The 27918-nt window shown below is 38.2% G+C and overlaps 1 protein-coding gene across 2 annotated transcripts in view; it reads left to right on the top strand.

Annotated features, from left to right (window-relative positions):
• The window catches only part of GABBR2 (gamma-aminobutyric acid type B receptor subunit 2), a 505163-nt gene that overhangs the window by 446193 nt on the left and 31052 nt on the right, over positions 1–27918 (top strand). For both annotated transcript variants that reach the window (XM_086609138.1, XM_086609140.1), the window contains exon 15: positions 20601–20711. In XM_086609138.1, coding sequence (XP_086465264.1) covers positions 20601–20711 — 111 coding nt within the window. The remainder of the gene's footprint in view (positions 1–20600; positions 20712–27918) is intronic.

Below are 27918 nucleotides of genomic sequence, written 5' to 3' on the forward strand. Positions count from 1 at the left end.
TGTGCAGGACCTTGCACTTGGCCTTATTGAACCTCATGAGGTTCAACTCTTCCCAGGATACCTGTCCCTGCTTCCACTGCCTGTGAGTGTCCTTCTTGTCCTTTAGTTTGACCAGCAGGTCTTGACTCAGCTGTGCTGGTCTCTTGCCTTCCTTGCCTGATTTCTCACACCTGGGGATCAAGAGCTCTTGTTCTCTATGGAAAGGGTCCTTAAAGATCGGCCAGTTCTGTTCTGCCCCCTTGTCCCTGAGGGCAGTTTCCTAGGAGGTCCCATTGACTAACTCCTTGAAGAGCTGGAAGTTTGCTTTCCTAAAATTCAGGGTCCTGACTTTACTCTTCACCTTACCCTCAAGACTGCAAACTCCACCAGTGCATGATCAGTGCAGCCCAGGCTGCCTCCAATCTTGACATCACCAATTTGCTCACTTCCATTGGTGACCACCAGGTTCAGTATTGCATACCCTTTGATAGGGCTGTCTATTACCTGGCTTAAGGAGTTATCCTCAGTGCACTCCAGGAATCTCTCGGATTGCCTACAGCTCACCATGCTACTTTTCCAGCAGATGTTGGGGTGGTCGAAGTCCCCTAGCAGGATGAGAGCCTGCAAATGCAATGCCTCCTGTAGCTGGAGTAAAAGGGCTTTGTCAGTAGGCCCCTCTTGATCAGGTGGCCTGTAGTAGACACCAACCACAAGGTTCCATTTGTTGCCTCAGTCTCCAGTTCTTACCCATAAGCTTAAAACCTACTCGTGGCTTTTCTTCAGACAGTTCTTCACAATCTATCCATTTCTTCATGTAGAGCGTAACGGCTCCGACCCGCCTTCCTTGCCTGTCCCTTCTGAAACAGCCTGTAGCCATCAAGCCGCATTCCAGTTATGGGATTCATCCCATCAAGTTTCAGTAATGACAACTAGGTCATAGCTTTCTAGCAGCATGATGGCTTCCTCCTGTTTGTTGCCCATGCTGCATGCATTGGTGTAGAGGCACTTCAGCTGGGCTGTTGGCTATATCACCTTCTCGGAGGAACACCCCTTAATTCCTTTGACATATTTCATTGGTGTTTCTGTGTTAACTCCTGTTACCTCAGGAGCCCTTGGCTCATCTCCGTAAGGCTTCAGCTGTGCTGCAGTGTACCTAGCATGTCTCAGAGCAACAGGCTGAAGGTCCTTGCTAGCACCCCGTCCCTCTGACTTTGGCATGTCATCCCACAGCCTGTCATGTGCAAGCCTGATGTTAATCCCCTCCCTCTGCAGTCTAGTTTAAAGCCCTGTCAATGAGGCCCACTAGGTTGTGAGCAAAGACCCTCTTCCCCCTTTGAGAAAGGTGAATCTGATCTGATGCCAGCAAGCCTGGTGCTGTGTAGGCCATCTCAATATTGAAAAACTCAAAATTGTGGCAGTGACACCAGCCACAGAGCCATGTATTAACAGACTGGGTCCATCTGTTTCTTCCAATGTTGCTGCCCGAAAATGTAAAGAGAGAGGAAAAATAACCTGTGCTCCAGATTCCCTCACCAACTGTCTCAAGGCCCTGAAGTCTCTTTGCATAACCCTTGGACTATGCATTGTGGCTTCATCGCCACCCATGTGGAAGAGCAATAATGAGTAATAGTCCAAGGGCCTAGTACCAGGCTAGGGAGTTTCCTACTGATGTCCTTAACTCAGGTCCCGGGGAGGCAGCAGTCTTCCCTAAGAGAAAGATCTATCTCTCCAGCATATTAGACTCTGTTCCCCTCAGAAGGGAGTCGCCTACAACTATTACTCGTCTTTTCTTCCTCATGGAGGTGGTCATGATATGGGGTGTAGGCCCTTCTGATCCTGGCAACACCTCTGCTGTAGATGGACCATCATCCATTGACCGGCCTTCTACACCCAGAGCCTCATACCTGTTGTACAGAGGCACCTGGGAAGGCGAGATGGGCAAGGAGGAGGGTTGCCTGCTGCCCCGAGAGTGGACTTGCCTCCATGCACTCCTTTCCTTTAAGCTACTCTCTTCAGCCTGGCAGGGAGAGGATATAGGTTCCCCCTGATCTTGTTTCTTTTTCTGATGGCTGTTCCTACTTCTGTCTCAGCAAGAACAGAGCATGACACCACCAGACTATCTCAGACTCCCTGACGCTCCTTAACCTTTCCACTTCCTCTTGGAGCTCTGCCACCATGCTGAGCAGATTGTCCACTGGTCACACCTCACACAGCTCTTCTCACTGCTGCCATCCCTTACCAGTGAATGGCTCTGGCACTCCCTGCAGCCTGAGACCTGAATGGTTGCATGTTTTCATGGGAGCTCTGGATTGATGATATGGTAATTTTCATTGAAAATTGAATTGTAGAAAGTCATATGCATGTGGCTAAACAAAACCTGGGAAATTGTTCTGAGAAGGATACATTCTGTATCTTGTGAGAAAAGTAAAACATCCTGAAATCTAGCAGTTGCTATGGAAATGCTTAAATTAAATTTAAAGCATGCATAAATTTTCAATATACCCAGCACTTTGGGAACTGGAGACATACGTTAGGGGAAAAGCCATGTAGATGAACACTAAGCAGAATATCAGACATGGGATTTTTTCTTTGGATCTGTGTATGGAATATTGCACTGCATATCTACACTTCAGTTTGAGTGCAGACAAAAGCCCACACTTGATGTTTGTCCCAAGCTTCAGGACAAGCTAGAAGCTTGGGCCTGAGCTAATTGTGCCACCAGCTATCCTATCTTCGCTTGCAACACTACAGCTTGGCCAGCTTTGGGCAAGCAAGCTGAGCATGGAGTCCCTTCTAGAAAGGCCCTGCATACTACCACAGAAGATTGTGGTATGCAGTTGACCCTAGCTGACACTACATGGAGCAGAGGGGACAAGATGACTCCAGAGGTACCTTCTGACCTCAGCTATACCATGGTTTCCTGAAGGTGGAATACACAAATAGCCTGATATCGTGTTGCCATTCCAACAGTCTGTCCACTGAGCTACAGATGTTCTTCAGAAGATGTAGATACAAAGTGAAAAAGACAGCAGAGCACAGTGGGCTAAGTTCTGCTCCCTTACCCCCATTCTCCGTGCACTGCGGATTTGGTACAGACTGAGGATTTGAAATTATGCATTTTGCATGATACTCCAAAAATTGCCAGTTACTTCAGAAGACACTCTTTTGGCTGTAAGAAGGAATCCTTGAGGGCTATGCTTTTTACTAGGTGCTCAAATTGTTGGCTGTGTAAGCTCTATGCACTAAGGAAAAGACAGCATACTGTGGCTTCTCTCCTGATCATCTTCAGTAAGTCACAGAATCATAGAATTATAGAATACCAGCTTGGAAGGGACCCCAAGGATTATCTGATTTGACCTCTCTTGGCAAAAGCATGGTCTAGACAAGATGGCCCAGCACCCTGTCCAACTGAATCTTAAAAGTGCCCAATGTTGGGGAATCCGCCACTTCCCTGGGGAGATTATTCCAATGGCTGATTGTTCTCATTGTCAAAAATTTTCCTCGTGTCCAATATCCCCAGGAGCAACTTGTACCCATTATCCCTCACCTTTTCCATGTGACCCCTTGCATAAAGGGAGTCTCCATCTTCTTTGTAGCCACCCTTTAAATACTGGAACATGGTAATATGGTGTACCCTAAGCCTTCTTTTCTCAAGGCTGAATAAACCTCGTTCTCTCAGCCTTTCCTCATATGGCAGGCTTCCCAGTCCTTTGATCATCTCCAGCCTGTCCACATCGTTTTTGTAGAGCAGGGACCAAAACTGAACACTGTATTCCTGGACTTATTGCACATGCACAGGTGTACCTGCATATATTACAGTATCAAAAATGATGGGTTGGATGCAACACCTCTATGGAACTACCGAGAATGACTAGTGGTTTGTATTACGGTAAACAGGAGCTACCCACACAAATCGGGCTCACCGTACAAGAAACTGTGCTATCACTATTTGACACAGATTTAGAGTGAGGGCATAGCTAAAAGAAAAAATCTCCAGGTTTCTGTCTGTGGTGATGCTGTGGTGTCGAATGTCTAATCAGCCTGAAGACTGCAATTTACAGAAACATCTTGAATCTCTATGTGCTTGAAAGAGAGCTTTTGCAAGGTGGTTTAGTTTTTTGTTTTGATCTTCTTGTTAAATTATAGTTCACCATTCTAATGCAAATTAAAAGAGAAACTCTGAATCTTCGACTTGCAGCTTCTTAAATGTCAATTTCCTCTTTAAAAAAAACCTAAAATCTATATAGAGAAACGTCTTATGAAACTATATGACACACATACACACATGTACATTTGATAATGCAAGTTATTCAGTTTACTCTAAGTCCTGACTTATGATATAAAGTGGCTTCCCTCCCCAAGGAACTTTGTGTCTGTCTGCATCAGCGTGCTGCTTTGGGAATGCACTGCTGGAATGGTACTCAGAGGAAGACAGGACCTGTGTCCTTTTCAGTGAAATTAAATCAGAAGGTGTGCTCCAAAAGTGTGTCTAATGTGCTCCATCCACTGATGGATATTTAGACGACTGGACTTTGTTTGCATAGGTGTGCCTAGCCCAGGAAGCGATACATATGGTGATTCCAAGTAGTTGCAGTTGTAGGAACACTGTCAAGCTTGAAAAATGCAAAACATCTCAGGCATAATCCTGACTGCACTAAAGTGAAAAATAAGATTTCCATTCACTTTGGAGAAGGCATATTATACTTAGAGTAGGCGCTCTCCCCGCCTTGGCAGCTGGGTGACAAGAATGAACAACTACAGCAATCGATTTTTAGATACGGCTACTGGATCTAAAGTCGTAATATACTCTGAATTGCACTTACCTGCAGAGCTAGAAAAATACACCCTGTTGCACCCTTTAGTAAAGACACATTAACGCTGCTGGACAGCCACATTAATGGACAGCTTTAATAACATCATAGCTTGTTTTTTTGTCACTGTCCATACGCACAAAATAAATTCCTCTGCTAATACAGCCTGCACCTGCCTGTCTTTTACAGCCATTTAACACAGTATTTTGTACAGATGTGCATGTTCATAATTGTTAATAAGTGGTATGATGCTGGGGGATAAAGTGTATTCAGTTATGTCCTTCATTTGTGTATTTATTATTTCTGGGTTTATTGTTTCATTTAGGTAATGCTGGAATGCTAAGGGTTGAAGATAGCCATTCACATGTGCAGATAACCCCACATCCTGTTCCAGAAGATGCCAGTAAAGATACTGTTATGTCCAGATAGGCAGGTGTTTGATCAGGGAATTTCAGGTATAAATTTATATTAATTCTCCACCAATGAAAATATTCTGGCAAAAAAATCTAGAAGCAACAAATGATGCCTGGTGGATTTGATTTCAGTCTGTAAGCTACACGCTGTGTCTTTGTAACCCATGGCATAGGCAAATTGTTTTAACCATAGAGTTGAATGTTACTGGATTCTTTTGAGACTCTTTTGGCAAACATAGAGCCTATTAAAGACGGAATTAGGAGTCATATTTGTGAAAATATGTTGGGAATAGAAATTAAACTGTAACATCTGCATTATGAGAATATACTTTTTAATTAAAAAGAACATATTTACACAGCTAATACAGATCAGAGCATATTGGAGGAAGGTGTTACTGCTTGTCACAAGAGACACTGGTCTTCAGATTTGATTTGATTCACATGTGAACAGTGCCTATCTCAATGTTTAGATTCATGGTTGCTTGATTGAATCCAAATTGCATATTATAACTATTATATTTGGTGTACAGTACTTGAAAGCAGTGTATTTAAATATACTGCATTGAAAATTAAAACCTTATACTTGGTCACAATTAACAGATATAGTAATCAAGATACCAGAGACTTTATTTCTTTGGGGGGAAAAAAAACGTATTTAAAGAACAATGAGAAGTTAATATGCCTCTGTAAAAATTTAAACGCATATGGCCAGATAGTGACAGTTTGCTCATACTGCAGTAAGGTACTTATTTAACATGCAAATTAAGTAACATGGTCTATCTGCTTTTGAAGCACTGGATTCAGATATCCTTATTAATTTTCACTTATTCTTTGTTCCACATGTTGCCCTAATTACTACAATGAGAATTAATTATGGAATATGGTACTATTTAATTGAGGAAGGCTATCATAAACTGTCTGTAAGGAATGGGTTCATGTAACTTTTAACTTTGATAAAAAGCCCAGGTAAAACATGGAAACTCTAATATTCTGAAATTTAAGGTAAGAATTTGGGAGTCCTTTTTCCTGAAAATAATAGTATGAGTACTTTGAAACAACTTTACTTTGGTGGTGCTTTTAACATTTTTCATGAACAATAGATGTTCCAATCCTTGAACTGTTTGCAAACAAACCATGCTACTTATTCACCCTACGTAATATGTAAATCTTGGAGTTTTAATGGGTTAACTAAATCATGGTCTACTCAAATTTCTATGTTTGTTCATCCCATTGATGATATCCTAGCACTGCTCAGTGGTGGATACACTTGTTTATTCACAAAGTACATGAATAACTGTAACACATCTTTCCGTGTCCATTCGTCGATGGATAGGAATATTGGATGGATATTTTTCAAGCTAATAGACATTGCTTTGTTAAGTCAAGATCAAAACACTGCCCTTGTATTTTGCTTCGATAGGAGTTCCTGTTTCTAAAATAATAATACAGTTTCTGATTCATATAGAGGTGAATTTTATAGCCTTCAACTACCTTCTAAGAAACAGTTTTCCATTTCTAACCCATAATTGCTATTGTTTAATTTGTTGTATTGAATGTCTGATGTATTCATAAAGTAATGTCAAGGTGATCGTGGGAACATCAGTCCTTGTTGCTATGGAAATACACATTTACTTACACAAACTCATTTCAAAAAGAAAAATTATTTTTTAAAAGTTCATAAAAATATAAAATTGATTTTTAAATATTGATCAGGTTACAGAAAGAATTATTTTCTATTTTTTTTTTGTTTATGTATGTTAACTGAGGAACCATGTATGGGATTGATGATGAGTAAGTTCACAGGCAGTCCAGTGCAAAAGTGCCAGACGGTCGCAACTCCTGCCTCTCTTAAAGTCTTGTCACACTGCTTGCTACCTTATAGGTCATATGGTGACAGTGTAATAATTGCTCAAGTAGCTCAGGTCGAAGTGGTTTGTCCTGAAACGTGTGACAGGCTAGTGGCTGTAAGCGGATACTGCAAAGGAGGTGAATGCCAAGTCAGACAAACCCAACTGACAGGGTCACCATTCGGAAATCTGCTATTCCTAAACAGAAACCTTCCTGCCCTCGTGCCGATATTGTCCGTCTGCCTGGGCTTATCTCGTCCTCTGACTGTCTTTCAGTGAGCAAGGAAAAATGGTGCAGAAGAACAAAGGCACCAATCCACTTACTGTTTCTTTTCAATGCCTTGATCTCAGAAACAAAAACTTGAGTGTAAATGGAAGCTGTCAGGGGCTGTAGTGAGAAAGTGGTTTTGAGGGCTTTCGTGTCAACTCTGGAGGTGCTCTAGAAGAATTGCACATGTTCATCTGCTAAAATAAAATAACGTAATAGGCATTCCAAAGAAAAACAACAGCAGGAATGATAAAATCCCTAAGTACACCCAATTAAAAAAAAAGGATGGATAGATACAGAGAACAGTGGAAACACTTTACCTCAAAAATAACCACCTCAATGAGTTCTTCAAGGCCAGTGAAGATTACAAGCTTTGCTGCCAACACTGGATCCTGAAGTAATCCTTTTATACTGATGCCTGGCACATCTGTACTGGGAAGATGCTTGTAAGTAAGATCATCTGTATCTACCAAGACAACGCAAAGTTCACATGACAAGAGAAAAAAATGTACAGCTATAGATATGCACTGTTTACTTAGAGAAAAAAATATGAAAATACATCAGAGTGCTTAGAAATCAATGTTTCCTATGATTCTTTAGTTTGAAAATAAGCCTTTTGTCTCATCCAGATCTTTTAATGTAAGAATTAACTGAAAAATAATCTTACAGATAAGAAAATGTACTGTTTTTGTCAAAAAAACATAGAAATTGCAAGGTAGAGTAGGTTCAGAGTTATCTGTTTGTTCTACATATATATCAAACATATTCTTCAAAAGCCAAATAAATCAGCTGTATGATATGGAGCGTAAGAATGTAAAAAACAATTCTATGGAAATATAAAATGGATTTTATGGCTACTAGGTTTTGTTTCACATTGAATTGCTTTCTTAGTAACTGAAAATTCTTCTGTTGTATACCAGAGCAAAGGACCTGCAACATTTAAAGTGTGTGGTAGACTTGTGTTAAATGATATCGAGTCTGACAGATGCTGAAAGAAGATAAATTATTTAAGAAAAATGTTGCATAAAATTTTACTGAACTGAGAGAAAGAAAAAATTCCCATGACTACCTGCTTTGCTCTGAATAACATCAATAGAAGTGGAAACACTGAAATAGCTATTTGTAGAAGAAAGACGTCATGGAAAAATCAAAAATCTCTGTAACTTATTCTTTTTGTATTTTGGGAGCATGTGACTTTCAATGTAGCTTGGTGTAACTATTATTGGTTCTTACTCTTGTCAACTACTCCTGTGAAATCAGGAGAAATACTTGGTGAATAAGATTTCAAGATTATGTATTTTCTTTTCTATTGCTTTTTAAACTATCTTAACACATCTCTGTTCATCTAGAATAGAGAAAAGAAAAATTGATAGATTTTATGGTATTTGTGGTTTCATATATAGACTTTGGTCTAACTTGACCTTGGGTGTTACGGTGGTGTTAATCCTGGATATGTCTCCAGGGCAACCATGACCAGCATAGTCTGTTCCATTCTACTCTTCAAAATTCAGGAAACATGTTGGTCCAATGATCCAATGAGGAGCAATAAGACTTGCTAAAGTTAAAACATGTCCGTAGTGAAAAACACTAGGAGTTAAATATTTAGCTTGTCAAGGACTATATTAAGAGTTTACTGGGCCAAAATCTGTACATACCAACATAGGAACAAAATTTTGTAACATAGCCTTTCAATTCATTAGAGAAAACATAGGTTTTATTTTAGAAATGAGGAGCAAAATGATGGCAGATTTTTTTGCAGTCAGCTGAATGGACTCAGCAAGAGTTATATAGGGTCGTCACTGAATGTTTTTTCTAAAAGATATGTTTTATTTCAAACCAGAGTTAATGCAAGGGAAATCTACATCTTGTGTTTTGCTGAAGAGGAGACAATTATCAAAATGGTCTTGTTTAACTGTAATGCCAACATAACTATGGAATCCTAAGTCCCATTTCAGATTCCTTCTTTATGGCAGAAAAGGTGTTGATTTAAGATTCCAAGAGTTACTCTAGTTTATTGACGGCTACATCTTTCACAGCTGAAGCAGTACTCTACCAATGATGAAGGCATACCTTGTGCACCTTTAGTCACCTGTGCTCACCTCCAGTCCATAGGCTTTACTGGCCTTTTATGCCAGTACGAGTTGTAAAGACATGTGGTTCATTCATTGGTGTCACTCTGCTCTAATATAGGATCAGTTATACTATCAAGTATGACTCTTCAGAAGTAATCTGTCAAGACCATGGATTTACAGTCTTATTGCTGATGATATTTCTGAATTTAAGTATTGAGATATTTTTCTCAGAAAACATTTGAGTTGTGATAAGATTTATATACTTGCAAGAAAAAGGAGGTCTCGGTGAGTTTCCCCATGCAGAATTATTTTGATAGAAAAGTGCTAAAATGTTCTTGTTGACCTTTGTTAGCTAAAGAAAATCTCTATTTAATTCCAAACGACCTTTCTTTTCAAAATGGAGTTAGGTTATATCAAATAAGGTTAACAGTTCTAAAAGGTCAAAACCAAATCTTTCGAAGTAATCAAAATATTTCTGTTGACCTGACCTTTATTTATTTATTCATCCATTCAGTTTTTGGATGGTGGTATGTAAAAATATTTATATCTGAGACATTGTTGCCAGATAGGAGAAAAAAAAAAAAGAAATCTTCAAAATTCTTATGAGAGACAAATATTTTCATGTACTTCCATATATTAAGATGCACTTTACATTTGACTGTCAACAAGAAATTAGGAGTTGATTTTAGACAGAGCAACTTCTGTGATGGAGAAGTTAAATCATTTAATTCTAGAAAGACTTTGGGGATGTAGGTGCTTCTACTACAACTATTGTGATGTAATTATATGGACATACTTATTAAGCTAGTCTTAGCATTTATGAATTAAAGATTTCCTCAAAATTTTTGAAAACATAGGAAAGACCTCCACTTAATACAACAGTTTCTGAATTATGTCTTAGTGCAGTCATGAAAATAAGAGCAAAATCCTCCAGTAGTGGAGGGTTGGATGGACAATCATCTAACCATTTTGGAGAATACGAAAGAATAGGTGAAGAAATTAAAATGTCCTTCATGTTGAGAAGCAATCGTTTTTATTTGCCACAGCCGAGAAACTATTCATTTGTCAGTGCCTACATAGGGGGCCAGTGGTCTCCACTTGTATTCACCTCTGAATACATCATACAATCACACTTTATGTTTCTCTCTTCTCCCACACCTGATATGTATGGGTTTTAATCCTCTTAGGGAATGGATTTTTTCACTTTCTGCATGAAGACCCTGTCCATTTTTTTGTTGTTGTTGTCACGGCAATGCAAATAAGGATAGTAATAAATATTGTCTGAATCCATAAATCAAAGGAATTATAGCACTAAACAGAAAATATAAGACAATTATAGAGGAGAGATTGTTACCCTCCTTGATTGTTGCCCTGAGAGTTTTTCTTGTTTGGAGGAGCAAGCGATGATAAATTCAGTTAGCTGTTTGGTTCAAATCTGGCTTCTTTAGAGTGGAAGAAATTTTTCACTCTGAGGGTGGTGAGGCACTGGAACAGCTTGCCCAGAGAAGCTGTGGATGCCCCATCCCTGAAAGTGTTCAAGACCAGGTTGGATGAGGCTTTGAGCAACCTGGTGTAGTGGAGGGTTTCCCTGCCCATGGCACGGGGGTTGGAACTAGGTGATCTTTAAGATCCCTTCCAACCCTAACCGTTCTATGATTCTATGATTCTAAAAGCGCTAAATCCTGTTTATTTAAGTGCCACAGAAAGAAAAATAAGTCACATCCTTGCTTACAACTCAAAGCCTACCCACTACAAAATTGTCTGCAAAAAGAGCCTCTACCTCGGTTCCTGTTTTGGCCACCCTAACAGTCTGTCTATCGTGGTCCTCTGCAGTTTTTGCTCTACTGTTCTCCATTACACATTTGCCATACTTCCACATTAATGCTGTCTGTTTCCACTACTGTAAGCAAGGAGGTATTAAATTGCTGCAGCCACCAAGAAGAGGAATGTGAAGCTGATATCAACAAGTGCAGATTTCTGGAAGAATCTGCGCAGCGCGGGAGGATCTGGGTAGTAAGAAAGGTTTTCATTCCTCTAACCTGCTTTTCTTACGTGTCTTGGCCTTTGGCCCTCCCTTCAAAGAAAAATACATGTTCTACTTCTGAGAATGCTTTATTAAGCCTTGGTAACACTTGTCCTGCTGCTTCCATTGCACATATGCAGAAACGTTTCATTATCCAGTCCCTAGATATGTAATTGGGGCAACATTGGAAATAATATGATGTAAAATTTTTGCTGAAGAGATCGATGAGTGCAGAGTAGTAAGACTGAGTCACAGTTTTTTTAAACACTCCATGATACAAGAGAATTTTGCCTTTTCCCTTTCATTGCTAGTCTGCATTTGTTTGCAGGGATCACAGGGGTTTCTCTACTCAGTTTAATCCATTATTTTGTATTTTACGTTAAGGCAAATAAATTAAACTGCTTGGATTAGGGGATGATATTAATAAAAAATACCAAGAAATCTCTGGGAAATCTTTTGGCTCTCAAAAAACAGTTTTATTTAAATAAAAATGAAGCACTACAACAGCAAAATGAAAATCATTAGGTAAAGTGATGTTATAAATAGTGCTGCTGAGAGATTTTCCTTACAAGTATAGGTATGGATACATTCACGATATAAGAGCTTATAAACAGCTCTTCTGGCATTTTATCATCTTTTAATCACACTAACTTACAGTAGGTACGCTTACTGCTTTCTGGAATTATTTGTACAAGAGACAGATGGGGAGCTAGAAAATAGGTTTGTTTTAAAGATATTACAGTGTGACTATCACTGTGACAGTATTACCAGACCTTATTGTTTTAGGGTAGTACGAATTACAGTGGTTTTCTCTCTAACGTTTTCTTTTTTTTTTCCATCTTTCTTTCTTTGCTCCCATCCACTTGTAAAGTTAGATCTGGATTCTATATTTGTAACAAGCTGAATGATGCAAAATAGCTACATTAATATCCTTGAAGCCCCAAACTGTGTTAGTGCTTCCTTTCTTGGCTTATACAGTACATCTTTTTTAGGTTTTAGAAAACAAACTACAAAAAAAAAAAGTGACCAGATTAAAAATAGGGATATACACATTGGTATTCCAGCAAATGTCCTTTGCTTGTGTGATGATTTGTAGCTAGCAGGCCATTACAGAATTACTGTCCCATATGTGTGCTATGCTAAAATACCACTTGGAATGAAGATTTTTAGGAGTTTTCCAACACAAACAGAATTTCTTTCAAACTGTCAGAAGAGTTTAATTTTTGAAGTTTTTGTGAAGCAAGATAATGTGTAAATCCAGTTCATTGACTGGGGGGAGTGGGATGGGGTGCTGAGTTTCAGTATAGCAAGAAAACAAATGACGCAGCAAATACTCTGTAATCACCCTGGACAACCTTAAGATGTCCTTTACTCCATGTCGCAGGGGCAGGGGTTGTGTGTTCAGATCTACATGAGAAGCCTTGAATGCTGTGTAAATCCTCTGGAGGACTACCCCAGGCCACTCCTGTTGTGGGTTTGGGAAGAACAGACATACTGGGCCCAAGGCTGACTGCTGTCCCACACAATTCCCTCCTGAGCCTCAGCAGTGGTGATATAGTTGAAAACAATACTGCTATACTGCATGCTGCGGTGCTCGTCACCACTGTGGAACCACTGGAAACTTCAAGAGCAATCCTTAGCCTCATTCATTAACGTATCTGGAATCATCTCTGTTACAAACTAAGCTAAACTTAAGGTATCTAAAACTTTCACTCAACACAGATTTGTTTTGCTTTACATCAATTTGAAATGCCAGTAATTTATTTTTAAACTATACAATTAATATAAAAAATACTGGTTTAAAAGTTAGTCACAATCTAAAAATCATACCTTTTCACTTTAAATAGTTTTGCAGTCATAGACTTCACATAATGTTGCAGGAAAACATTGTAAAGAATTGAAAAACTGATTTAAAATATCATTTCGAGCCATTGCATTTTCTGAAATTGATCCTTTTTCAAACAACAAAAAAAAAGATTCAAAGGGAGAAAATTTTCTTCAACAATTTTTTTCCAATAAATCTCTAATTAGAATTCAGAAATAGAATTAGAATTTTGTAAATTCCTGATTCTAATTTCTAATTAGAAATTTACTATAGAAAACTGTTTTTATCTCTAAAGCAATAAAAACTGGAGTGAGATTTTTCATATTGATCATAGTTATCAGAAAGAAAGACATTTTTTCTAACTTGAAGTAAGGCACAATAGGCTGAATTCTTCTCAGATTTTCTAGGCAGTTTGCTTAGCCTTGCCATGAGTGTTAACCCATTGTTGCGGTGCAAAGTAAGTAAATCCACAGATTAGGGGCTGAAGCAGTTTCACGAAATAAAACTTTTTCTTCCACCTCAGATTATTGAAAAAAACCAAAAAAAGTAACGTTCCTAAACTTCTGATCTTTATGAGAAGTTTGTCTGTTCAGATGGGAACTGATATAGCGTGTTCTCTTGCTGCAGCTGTGTATTCATAGCCATCAACTGTAAATGTTTCTACTAATATAAATAACATTATTTAAACAATTTGGGAAAAAAACAAAACAAAACAAAACAAAACAAAACAATCTAAACTCAAGTTTAAAACCATTTTCTCTTTGGGACCTGCATGAGAAAGTATCAAGCGTGCACGCTGGATGCAATGGACATTGTGGTTACTCAGAACCTCGTCCTTACCTTCTCCTGAAGTCAGATTTCTGTTGCTCATTTCTCTTGCAGGAGTCATGAAGTGACCAGGTGTATAGATAGTTATTTAGTTGAAAACTTGTTTTTATTAACAGTATGCTGCAATCCTAAACTGGAAAACAGCCTTTGCTATATGAAATAGTACTGTGCTCACCTATGAAAAGCTGATTTTCTGCTCCATGATCAAATTGCCCCATGACTGCAAATCAAAGAAAACTACATGAAGAAAAAGTCTTTAAATCAGTCACTGTCCTGGATCATTAGACTATTACAGAAATGACCAAACTTCTCAATTAATCTCAAAGAGAAATGAAATTGATCACTGGATTGCAAGAATCCAATAATCCAGTTTTGTACTCGACTGAGCTACTGTGTAACATACAATATGATTCACAATGTATGTGAACCCATGCTGAGGTATGAATAAACACAAACAAGCTTTTATTCTAGATTGCCTACCAAATTTTTAATTGGAAGACATTTGAAGTGAGCTACCTCAGCTTAGTAGGGCATTTGCTATTTTGCATTCATGGAAGGTATGACTACACAAAGTAAAAAATACATGAAACAAAATGGATCCATTTCCTGGCAAATCTCTTTTTTATATCACACTTGTTTTTCTCTAAAAATACCCTCAGATTATGAAGTAATTGAAAACTAGACAGCCTCTGAGCCTTCACTTTCTCTTTTCGTCAGTAAATGAGAGCCTGGCTACAACACACTGCGTATGAAAACTGTTTAAATCCTTTTGTGAAACACCTTTCCATATGGATATGCAGTTTACCACAGAGGACGGCCTGTTACAATGTGCAAGTAAATTTAATTTCTTAAGAATTTATAGTATAAACTAGCTATAATTATCATTGAAAAAAAAAAAAAAGTGAATTTAAAAAGAAGTAAGGATGGTGTTCTAATTTAGCAAAGTCTGGATTTTCAGATAAGGAATCGCATTTGGGCTCCATATGACTGTTAACCATGCCAAATATAAAATGCCAGAGATGTCTAATTCATGCTGGAGGCTAGCGATAGTATACAGTCATTATGCCAGTTAGATGGAAGCCATTTGAAGGGAAGATAAAACAGAGAGTGGGATGGTATACGAAGACCATTTTAAGTGTGACAGAAGAGTCTGATCCTGTGTTTTCCTATATTGTGGGAACCGCACAATTTATTTTAAACCTAGTAAACAGAAGCTGCAACTATTTACCTTATGTTTCAAATCCATCTTTGAAAAGGAGTGAGGCCTAATATTCTGATTTTCTCACTGATGAAATTGCAGCTAGAGAAATGGCAAAACATCGCACTGGAAATCTGCTGCAAAGTTTCTAAGGAAATCTTGCTGAGATTGTCCACCCATGAGATGTGTACACAGCAGCACTATATAAATAAGGATCATCTGCTGTACTGGCAACAGGACCTGAAGAGGTGACCATGTCAAAGAAGTACCCTAGGAAGGTCAAGGATCTTTGGATACTGTGTGGTGGCCCAGTCTGTTCTTCACAGACGTTTGCTGGATGAAATGCCTCACGGAACATAGACCCTTTCTCCTTTTAAGACCTATGTGGAGCTATAGAGAAGTAATGGCACTAAAGACACAAAATAAGTCAATGATGCATTAATCATCATACAAGTATCTCCTCATTGCATGGGGTCTTTTCCAAAGGGATTTTGGCTTGCCACTAAGAAATTGTAGTTACAGATGAAAAAAAAAGAGAGGAGAACTATCTTTATATGGATCAAATAACATCATGCCCAAAAGGCACAGGTGCCTCAGAATGGTTTGCCCTGTCTTCCTACACCTTCACCTGAGACAAGGAAAGCTGTCCATTAACACTGCGTACATTTGTTTACTCAAGTGGAGCCAGATCCTTAAAGGAATTGGAGACAATTGTGCAATGAAAATGGCACTTACCCTTGAAGCACTGCCTTACTGCTTCCCGAACACGGGCCACTCTGGAAAAGCAGCTTAAACCAAGTCTGTAGTTTTAGATTGTGATCCATAGATACGTGAAGAAAACCAGAGTCTCATTGCCGCTCAGTTATCTTGAGCAGGTGCAGGAAGGCAGGAGGTACTCGTCAGTCTCTGTCATTGTCCCTGCCAGGGTCTCTCCTGCACATTTCCCTGATGGTTCCAGGAGGTTTTAAGCTTCACTCCTCCCTCCAGCAGTACCCACCTAAAGCCATCACTCACCTATTACAAAGAGGAGCTGCCAGCCCACCAGCAGACTGGAGAGCAAAGAAAATGAAAAGGCAACAAAACTGCAGAAGTGACTAATAATGATTTGGACATGCACAGAAAGGGGATATAAACATTCTGTAAATAATCTGTTTACTGATTTGGGTTGCTTGCTAGACCTAGCTGATCTCATGTAAAACAAACGTTTTACTGGTGATGATACACAACTCTTGCATGAAGTGAAAAGATTAAACTGTTTATGTTCAACTACTGAAAACACTCCAGAAATTATTGTCAATGTCAGAAACCTTATTAAGTTTCAGAAGAGGTATGAAAGCTTCAGCCTAATCACAAGATAGGAGTTCTTCAGGCTTTTGAGAATAACATCTGAAGGGCATTTAGATTGTTTTCTATAAAAGGAAAGGGCAAATTTCCAGTACATATATAATCACTGGTAGCATTTATGTTGTCATCCTCTAAAGTGGTAACAAAGTGCACAAATGGTGGATGATTAGAAAGGTCAGTGAAGTGCTTCATTCAGCTGTAATTGTAGAGTTTTTAAAAATTCTTTTGACATCAGAAAATATCATATGTTTTTTTAACCCAGCTTTTTGCTATGATTAGTTAATTCATGCAAAATCAGTGAAGAAACAGAATGGCAAATTAAAAGCAGTAAAACAGGAATGTCATTTTTCAGTAGCAATAAGTAATCAGCAAAATCAGTTCACCACAAAATTATTGCTACCTGCCAATGCTTAACTCCACATGCACAAGTATTCAGCAAGAATTTTGTTGAAAATACTACCACCTTGCAGATCTGGAAAGTGCTTCCAAAGAAGTGCTGCCCCATGTACACTTTTGCTGATGCTGCAATCAGTATTCTCTCTTTTCCGGCTCCCCCTAGAGCACTTCACAAGAATTTCTTATCTCACATAGAAAGTAGGAATACACTGTTTCATTTAATTAACATATTTTTAAAACTACCATTGCCTTATAAAATCCGGCAATCTTCCTACTAAGGAAATGATGCGACTTCTTTCCCTCTAATAGAATTTGAAAACAAGTTATGTTTTCCATTTCGTCATTTTTCTGCCCGTGTCTCTCAATTTTGAGTAATGAATGGACATATGCTTTCCAATTTTAAAGTAAACTTGCATTAGAGAATAACCACATAGTGAAAGTAAAAAGATAATCTGCCACTGACCAAATAAGAGTTTGCATTTCAATAATATTCTTCAAAATAAGGAATAATTCCAACTGCTTGTTGTTGGTTAAATGCAGTGGAATGCTTCAGTCGAAATGTGAGTGAAAATTTCGATTCAGGGACAAGGAAAAAAACCACATGACATCCTCCATCTCACCAACTGGAAGTCTACATTATTTATAAACTTTGTTTTGCAAAAGTACAAAACTGAAATAGACGGAATACATGTGTTGCGGATGGAGTGATGCACTTCACTCGTAAAAGAGAAGCAACAATATACTTTATTGATATAAAACAGTTAGCAAAATTGAAAGGTAGACACGACAGTGGTTTAACAAGTTTCGATGGCAAGGTACGCTGGATTATTTACTGCATAGAGAACAGGGTCAGACAAAACTGTCAGGGAGACCCTCCCATTGCGTCACGAGGTTCAGACAGGACCCCCTTACTTTCTAAACTCCTTCTCAGAGAGGAGTCTAGGTGTGGCTGCATCCAAGTCTAGTGTCAGACTAGGTCAACAGTTTATGTCTAAAGGATTATACATGTGCTATCAATCCTTTATATCACTTAGCTAAGATTTCAAAGTTTAGCATGCTGTTAGTCACTTACTGAGGATCTATTTCAGCAAGTAATCTCTCAGCCTCGGGGAGTAATCTTGAGGAGTAGCCTTGAGAGGCCTCCCTACTCAAAGGAGGATCCTGGCGTGCAGCCCGCTGTGGTGCAAGGAGAGCTCAACGGGCCCTGAGCTGTCCTCTACTTACAGAGTAAGACGATTGACTTATAGTCATGTTTGCATATCAGGAAGACGTCTGGATCACTGTTCTGGACAGACCTTGGCTACCATGTTGCCATCCGTCCCCAAAGTCCAGTCAAAGCCATCACAATCCCCACCAGTAGCCATGACAAAAGCAGGGAGGGGGCGGCGGGAGAGTACATCATCACAACATGACAGAAAGGACGCAGAGCTGGGGAAATGAAGAGACAGTCCTATGCTCACTCCTCAATGTGGAGAAGAAAAAAACCTGCATTCTGATGACCACAGCTCAAATTTTGTATAGTTTCCATAATTCTAGACCATGAGGGATGCAACTGTTGGTATACTGTAACTCAAAGATGGAAAAAAATGTATCTATAGCAGGCTTAGGTACAGTTTAGAATTTCAGAAAAATGTCTCTGTAGTACAGTCTTGTTCATACATTAGTTACACATTCAGAGCTATATTTGAATGATTTGTCATGTGAGCTTTACTTCATAATAGTCAAAAATTATGTTGAACATAGCAGGTTGTAAATTTGACATGAAAGGGTACTTTCTCTTCAGTGCACCTGCATTTTAGCATTGAGTTTTCCTTAACTGATCCCGAGACAAACGTCCATAGCGTCTTAAATGTTGTGATGCTACTTCATGTTTGCAGTCATTTCAGTTCTTCAGCTAATGCATGTTAGCTTGCCATCAGCAACTGTTAGGGCGGAGTCATAAGCTCTCTGGGAGAGTTAGTATTGGCTTTCTGGTTTTTATCTTCTTTTATTTTAGGACACCTCTTTTCAGACATCTTTATTATGCTGCTCAGGGTTTCTACAGATGTCCAAGATAAGAAAAGGTTTTAAATGTTAGCATCTTGCCTACTACAGGATTTACAAAGAAAGTTGTGAATCCTTGGACTGTGCAATGCCTAGCACGAGGTTGTTTGGGGTTCGCCACCCAGTGTCTAACTCCTTGTTTGTTACATTATCCGTTTACAGTGTATGAGGTCAGGGGCAATACAAAAAGACTGGCAGAAGAAACTGAGCTGTGGATTAATGCAGTGACCACTGAAATCCTTAGCAAAGTTCATACCAGCTTCAGAGGCAACAAGAATAAGCTTTGGGAAATTATTCAATCCCTCTGAAGTCCTTCCACATATAATTCTATGTTTCAGTTGGTGAAAATGTGATTTTTCCTTAGCTCACATAGTAATAATTATTATTCTTCATGAGATGTTTTTCATGTGTTATTCATCAAAAAGGGAAATTGCAAAGGCCTAGGACAAGCAGGTACAGAAAGTTATGTCTGCGTTGATCTTAGTTAACTGAAGTTCAGATCCAGTGTTTCAAAGAAGAAAGGAAAAATAGCTTCCAGTATTTCAGTGTATTCTGTAAAGCAAAACAGACACTAAGTACATACAGCTCAGAATAGCTGACGGTAGTATTCTGCAGTACCTAACTAACACGGGATCTCTTAGAATCACATACCAGAGACATCTTGTGTTCTTATGCAGTGTACACCAGAAAAAAGCAGTTGGACCATAAATAATATATGTTCTAACTGCAGGCAGCATAGTAGCTAGTACCTGTTTGCTCTTTGTGTCACCTGCTTTTTTAATCTCTCTTTTTAAAAAAAAAAAGAAAAGTAAGGAAGATTGGGGGTTGTTCTTGCAGGTTTCTCTGAGTCTTAATTATAACTTCTCCTTTATATAAACAGTTCAGGTATTATGCAAGTCCTCTTGATGCTGCACTTTTATACAATCTCCTTTTCAAAATAAATGGAAAGCTACAAAGCTTCCAGCAGTATTAAATTTTGCATAGACATTCACTTGCTCTAAAGGACATTTTTTCCAGACTTTTGATGATTTATGCTCTCTTCTAAGCTACTGATGTAGTTTCCATAGTAAATGGGCTTTGATTTAGCTCATGGTTATCAATGAAAAAACACCTGAAACACAGCAGTTTCATACACTGTTTATCAGCCATTTGCCAGTGACACAAGAACCTCGGGTGAAAGGAGGGATGAATTTAAGCACATTTATTTTCATGCCTGTGCATTCAAGCTGTTTGCCTTCTAGAAAAATTAGATGTCCTAAAGCTGATAAATGTGACTGATGTTGTTAAAGACGGAGTGACCTCAGACATTTTCCTTCTCATTTGCAGTAGAGGTGACCTCGCCTAGTGGTAGCTGTCATGCAGTTATTTCCTCAGGTGTTTGCTTTCACTGTATTCCTTTGCAGGTTCATGGGTCTGCAATCATCACAAGTTACTCTGAAGTTGTCCACTCTGTATTCTACACATCTTCAATCTACTGAGAATAGATTTAAGTACCTCTGAGGTGTGAATAAAAATGAAATCTGAATCCAAATATTTCACTCTCTTTTTTGCAGCCGGACCCTGCGGGCAGAGATATCTCCATCCGACCAATCTTGGAGCACTGTGAGAACACTCACATGACGATTTGGCTTGGGATTGTCTATGCTTATAAAGGGCTGCTGATGGTAAGCATAGCTTGTTCTGCACAACACTGACTTCAAGCTGCTATTTACTGGTAGGAATAAACTGAATTATGTTTGCTTTCATGATGTCTGGAGTGAGTTAAAACTTCCTTGAATACATCTTTTATAATTAGACCTGTTCTAAAGTTCACTAGGTGATATTATGTGGATATATGCATGTGTAAAGTCAGTAAGATATTAATAGCACTTAGGCTGAATACTATAGATATACTGCAAACAAGGAATTTCAATAGTGAAAAGACAGGCCTATGAGTGAGACAACTTTGTAAGTAAAGAAGCCAGATAGTCTGAATTCCTTTAGGTTCTCCAAAAAGCTGGGACTAAGTTATTCTATATTTTTGCCTCTGAGTTGCCAATGTCTTTCAAAAAGAGTCACAGGACATGCAAGACTAATTTGGAGCCTGAATCAAAATAACCCTTTTGTCACTGAGGTCCTTCTCGACAAAAAGGTTTCGTTATTAAAATAGACCTCAGAAATCAGAAATCCTGAACCTTGATAGTTTAAAAAAAACCCAACACTGTAAAGGTGACTATTAGTGATTAAAAGCTCCTAGGCCTGAAGGTTTTAAAACCATCTGATTTTGACAGCATGGACCATCTGAACACCTATCTTGAGTTGAGCCCCGTCTGGATCCCAAATCTCGATAAACATTAGTTTACACTGCCCAAAGGCTTCAATCTGTTCTGTGTGTTGATAGCATGCCTGTTCATTAGGACACCCGTGAAGGACTGGGTCGGGTGAGCTGCTTCCACTCAGCGTGGTTGGTGCTGCTGCCCTGGGGGGAAGCCGGGGAGATGGAGCTGCTGGTGCCTGGAGTTCTCATCTTCCTGCTTCACAGAGAATGACTGCTCTGCTGGGCTGCTAAGTCCTGCTGCTTTACACGCTGCTTTTTTCAGGCTGAAAGATCTTTGAATATGCAATACGAATTTCAAGAAGAAGGGATAAGAGCTTTTTTTTTTTGATTGTAAACAGTCAGTAGCTTTGTGGTCAGACTGGTCTGCTGGGGAGTGCCTTCAGGCAGAGAAGGCACTAGCACCAGATGTCTCCAGTTCCCAGGTGAGACCTCTGATCCTGGAGCTACTAGACAAAATGAAGCCTTCTCACCTTCCCATTTAAAAAAAAAAAAAAAATCAACTTTAGGTATAGATGCCTATTTTTCAGAGAATGTCCAAGCAGGCTGTGAAATCAGGAGCTAGGACATACTTGATCTCCCCTAAAGAGATCAGAAATTTGGAGAGATTCCGCATCTCAGCATGTCTTACTGGGCAGCTCTGAGTGACTCTGGATTCACATAACATCAGCATGTAGCACAGCATTGAAGGATTTATGTTTTGAAGACAAGGACATCAGAAGTGAGGAGCCGTGACATTGACCAGACTGGGGCCACACTTTGACAGCAAGATATAACTGTCCATTGGCATAAAACATCATGCTTTATGCGAAAACACAGCACACCACTCAAAAATGTACCAGTACATTGTATGTGGAGCTTCTTTGCACGCCAACGAACTAGTCCAGCTCAAAACAGATCGCTGCAAACAATGGGGAGCAAGGGCTCCTTCAGGCTGTCAAGGCCCTGTGCGCATCTGCAGGTCCCGTCTGCAAGTCCCTGCATGGAGCTGGGAGCTTCTGAAATTCCTATTTATACCTTTTTGTTTGGTTCTTCCTAATCTGCATAGTGCCAATTTCTGATTCTGTCTCTTTTTTAAGCCAAATCTTCCAGAGGCACAGCTAAACTGGAAAGCATAGCTTTAGTACCCAATTGCTGACAAGATGTTATTAACTTTATTGCAATATTGACGTTCTATGTGGTAATGGTTTGTATCTGTTAGGTCATTTATTTATCTTCAAGGATGAAGTTCTTAACTTTTTTAACTTTTCATCCCATTTCTAGTATATTACTTTGTTACTGGTTTGACATATCTGTCTATAAATTCCTGCTCTTCACTTAGGAGAGTGTTTTTCGCTTTGCATATTTAATTTTACAAGATTTTTCTTAGATGATTTGTTAAAAAGAACAATGTTTTCCATACTTTTGTTATTTTCCAATCTCCTTGTATAGAAATTTTGAACAATTCATTTTGTGTTCTCCCAGGTAGAATTTGCCAGGGTTCCTTATACAATTGCTTAAGACGTTTTTCTCTGTGGTTCTGTTTGAAAAGTAAACAAGTAAATACGTTTGGTTCACTTAGAGTGATGTAAATGAACAAACCGAATTAAAATTCCTTTAAAAATACCGAAGAATACAATCAAATAGTGGAAGGGTTTTGCAAAAAAAAAAAATATCACTTTCATGATGTTTTCAATTTAAAAATCTGTAATTTGTTATTAAAGAGGGGAAATAGCATTATATATTTTAAAAATACATTCTCAGGTAATTTTCTTTGATGTTTCTTTCAAGTTTGAGTTGTGCTGAACAGTAACCGAACTGCATTGGTTCTCACTAGTCCTTTGCCCTAGATGTATGTTGGACTGTTTTCTACAAGATATATGACTCGGTTTGTTTAAGTTTGCAAATGCCGTTTGGCATTAGTGACTATACTTATTTCAGGTACACAGTGTTTCGTAACCACCAGTGAAATATACACTTTTTGTTACTCCAGTGCCCTTTTATCTCACAAATCGCTACATATGAAAAAGGAAGATAGTCTTCCGAATCACTTAAATAATTGCTATGGTGAGTTAGATGAGGACAACAGGATTGGTGCATTTTATCTCATCACCAAAGATGTTTCTGTACGCCACGCAGACTTTGCCTGGAGAACAAAAACCAGAATCTCTCATGTTACTATATCATTTTATACAGATTTATCTAATACAAAATTCTGTGGTTTATAATAACAAAATGCTTATCTAATTTAACATATTTTATACTAAAGAGCTAGTATTGCTAATTACAGTACAATGTAATATTTAAGGTGAAATGGCTTAATGATTTACTCAATCCAAAATTATTTACAGTGACTTCTTGTCTCAAAATGAGAATCCAAAAAATTGGGTTAACTTAAAAAAGTACTTTTCTTTTTTGACTTGAAGATATAAAGCAATGCTGTACGTTCTGGTGACTTAAATGAATGGCTACACTGAATAAACCACTTGAGGTAAGGCAGAGTACAGAAGAGCAGGAAAGAGCAGGCAAGGCAAGGCAAGGCAAAATAAGGGAAGGCATTACCGGCCAGGATGCACAGGTTCCTTCTGTATTAAAGTAAGCAACACTGAAAGTCAGAGTCACAATTCTTCAATTACCTTTGAAAGGATGTGAGGAAATGCTTACTAACTACGTGAACATTTCTCAGTTATTGAATTCACATTCCTCAGGACTGGTTACCAGAGAATAAGAGGAAGATGAGCATCCTAAATCTTGCCTTTGTCATTGTATTAGTCATCTTAGTGACCCTAGTCAAGTCCCACCATACATATGAGACTCAGGTTTTTTCCCATCTCGGGTTCAGCTCCTAAAAGGCTACATACAAGTTCAACGTCTGTCTGTGTGTACATGGTGACCATCAGTTGCAGTATGTCTAGCTTTTGATTTCTGATGATGTAAACATGGTTGAAAAGTACCTTTATTTTCTATCTTCCAAAGGATGATAGAAATCACACTATCTTAAACTTGCCAGTAGTGTATTATTAGTGACTGCACTAACATCTTTTTGAGGAGTATGAATTATTTTTCTGATCTCAGCCAGAACAATACCAGATTAAGGATGGATTGGACTCCACAAGTGTGCTTTGCCTATTAACCACACACACTAGACTTGTCTACGGTTTAATTCCCCTCTTCCTAATAGTGCGTTTAACTGTAGACTCAAGGTGTTTCTTGGAAGTTTCATTGTTTTGCTGATGTGTTATTACAGCTACATATTATTCAGCTACTGAGAAACAGTATGGCTTGGCTTTCAAGGCCAAGGTATATTTTCAGTTTGGTGGTTGCTCCTCTTATTCTACCCTGCAAGTGTTAATTGAGGGATTTTTATTTGGTAACTAATATTACTGAACACTTCTGATACAGTTTTTAACATATGGTCCTTAGCTAACCTTGCTATGGATGAAAACATCAGTATTTCATGGTGGAGACAGGAAAAAATGATGAAGTTTCATCATGAGTCTTGATTGCTAAGAATAAGAAATGTAATTCCTTCTGATGATTCATATTCCAAAGTTCTGTTTTGGTCACTAGAGTTGACATTCTGCACAACACAACTCTGTAATTGATTTATGAAGCCAGATAAAGTATTGATTCAACTAAAATATATCTTTAGGATAATATTAAATCTTAATTTCAAGTCTGAAAGAATCCCTCTGCTTCCTGAAGCTCTCTAGTCACTAAGTTTGTCTAGCTCTGACTTCTAAACCTTGAACCTTGATGGGTCTTGCTTATATGTTATACCTCTTCCTCTAAAGTGACATGATGCCTTTGTTTCTAGACAAACTACCCTGAGTTTGGCCAAATTTCTTTGACTTTTCTAAAAATCTTTCTGCCTTATGAAAATGGCATCTATTAATTGTTTACCATTCTCCACCTTTGCTTCTTCTGCATCATTTTCAGTCTCCTTCAAGTCAATGTACATTATTGTACAATGTACAATAGGACAGCATTAGGTTAGGAATTTTTTGAAATATATCCTTTTTTTTTCAGTAGCTTCCTATTAATAGGAAGATCTATCACCTGATTTCAATCAGTTTAAATTTGTTGTATTGATTTTGTAACATACTATTTTTAAATAACAATACCATGCACTATTAAGACAAGCACTACTGAGAAATCCAAGTAAGCTGCACAAATGTGATTATCTTTATTCAGTCTTGCAATCTCATTGAAAAAAAATAATAGCGTGTTCAATCATATTGCTATCTTCTTTTTTTGTCATTTATTGCCTGAGTTCATGTATCAGCCGTTTCATTAATTTGCTTGGGATAGAAATTACTGTAATGGGCCTGTAATCACTGAAGATGTTCCACTTTCTCGTTTCTCATATGGCCTCTTTATATCTTAAGTGGAGCTTTGCCAGAATTCCGATAAATATCAACAATTAAGTCCAGCAGTCCAGACAACTTCTAAATCAATTCCTAAAACTCCTGTATGTAGGTCAATGGATCTCTCCGATCACAACTGCTTGTCTTGACAGGGTTTTCAAGAGCTTTCTTACTGCTGGAATAAGCTACATCTCACTGTTTTGTCAAGATGTGAATGCATTGTTCCATCTCTACATAAATATAGGACAGAAGTATTCATTAAGCTTATCTTACCATGCATCATTACTATTAAATTTGTCATCTTTCAAGGAATGAATCATTATTAGGATTCCTTTTTCTCCACCTACATCTTTAGAAATCCTTCTGAATTCTGTTAATGCTGCTAGCCATTCATTTTCTACGATATGTTTAACTTCCCTTTCCACTATCTGTATTTTAGAATTTTAATTCATAACGATTATTATTCATTTCCTCTTTTTAACCTTTGTTATATTCTGTCTAGTCTTCATCCAATTGTATTGCTTATTTGTTTTAAATTCCACAACAACCAAAGCAATTTTTAAGATAAGAAGAGATTATTTACATTTATCAAGTTTAGGGCAGATCGTATACAGCACATAACCAAACATCTTTCAGTTGCTGTTTGTAAATATTCCTGCTGCTTCCCTAGCTCCCTTCTCCAATAGCTTCCTTCACTTTGACGGCTATTCCATAAACATTGTTTTTTCAATGTTTTCATGCACTTGGAAGTAGGTCTGCAAAAAGGATTTAAGTACCATGGTTTAGAGTTTGAACAGTACAGCTCTGCTGTGTAACCTGCGCTCCTCCTTTTTACCATTTAATTATATTTTCTCAATAGAGACTAGATATAAAGAAAAAAAATTTCACTCTGAGGAAAGTGAAGCAGTGGAGCAGGTTGCCTAGAGAGGCTGATCAACCTTCATCCTCAGAAGTTTTCAAGACCAGTCTGGATAAAGCTGTGAGCAGCCTGGTCTAAACTTGCAGCTAAGTCTACTTTTTGAGCAGGACGTTGTTTTGAGCTAGAGGATTTCTTCAAGTCCCTCCCAACTATCTGAGGATACCATATGAAAAAGTTGTCTCTTCATAATTAAACTCTTTATCAAAGTAATAAATTTTCTGTGTAGAAAAAAATGAAGTCTCCACATAATGTTTAAATTCCTAATTATTTTCTGAAAGATATCTTTGATTTTTAACATATTTACTTGTATTCTTTCCTAATTCCCTTCATGATTGAAAAGAGTACTCAGAAGGAACTGTCGCCTTCTCAATTACTTTGCATGATTCCAATTCATATTTATGGTGGGTTTAACACCAACCCATCTGTCCCATCTTACAGTCATTAGAGAGGAACATAGTTAAGCTTTGTGGTGGAGAAAGGCAGCTTATAGTGGTACCAGATATTTGTTATATCTTTAATAAAGCATTGACAATGTTTTAGCATCCAAAACATAAGTTATCATATGGTTTTGTAAGATAATTTTTTCCCTATTATGACCATAAGGAAACTTCAAATATATTCTTGAAATACTGCAGGTATTGCAGTATTACCTTACATGTCTCTTGGAATCAATTTTTGTAGAGCAGAAATAGATTTAAATTGTAGCACACACTTGTTTTTATCAGAGATGTTTGATCGTTTTACAGTGCTGTGATTGTCTGTGGTAATCTTACACCAGAGAAAATATAAAGCCTTTCCAAATGGATATTCACTAATAACCAATTGTGTATTTGTTTCAGTTTAGTTTCTATAATATGTTTCATGACTAAGCAGAAGTTACATGGAGGGAAGTAAAATACAGTCTGAATAGAAAGAAAGGAAAAGATTTTATTAACCTGTTGATTTGGGAGGCTGGAGTATAAAGTGGAAAATTTTATCTGGATGCATGTAACTGTCCATAGCTTTGTGCAGCTGCTTTTCCATCTTGCTCTGGGCAAGACCATGCTAAATGCCCTGCACCATAAAAGACTGTTTGCCAAGACCCTTACAAAGAAAGCCCTTCTGCCGAATAGCTGAATATTACGTCTTGGAATTAGAAAAATATTTAGCTATTATCCTAGAGCTCAATAAAAATATTAAGCTTCCTTTTGTACTGCCTATCCAGAGCAGCTGTGTGAAAATGAACTAAATACACAGCTGACTCATAGCTGATCAAGGGAGTGAGTGATGGGTTAACGTCAGATTGTACTGAC

The sequence above is a fragment of the Tauraco erythrolophus genome, chromosome 3 (assembly GCF_009769465.1).
Source record: "Tauraco erythrolophus isolate bTauEry1 chromosome 3, bTauEry1.pri, whole genome shotgun sequence".
Lineage (NCBI taxonomy): Eukaryota > Metazoa > Chordata > Aves > Musophagiformes > Musophagidae > Tauraco > Tauraco erythrolophus.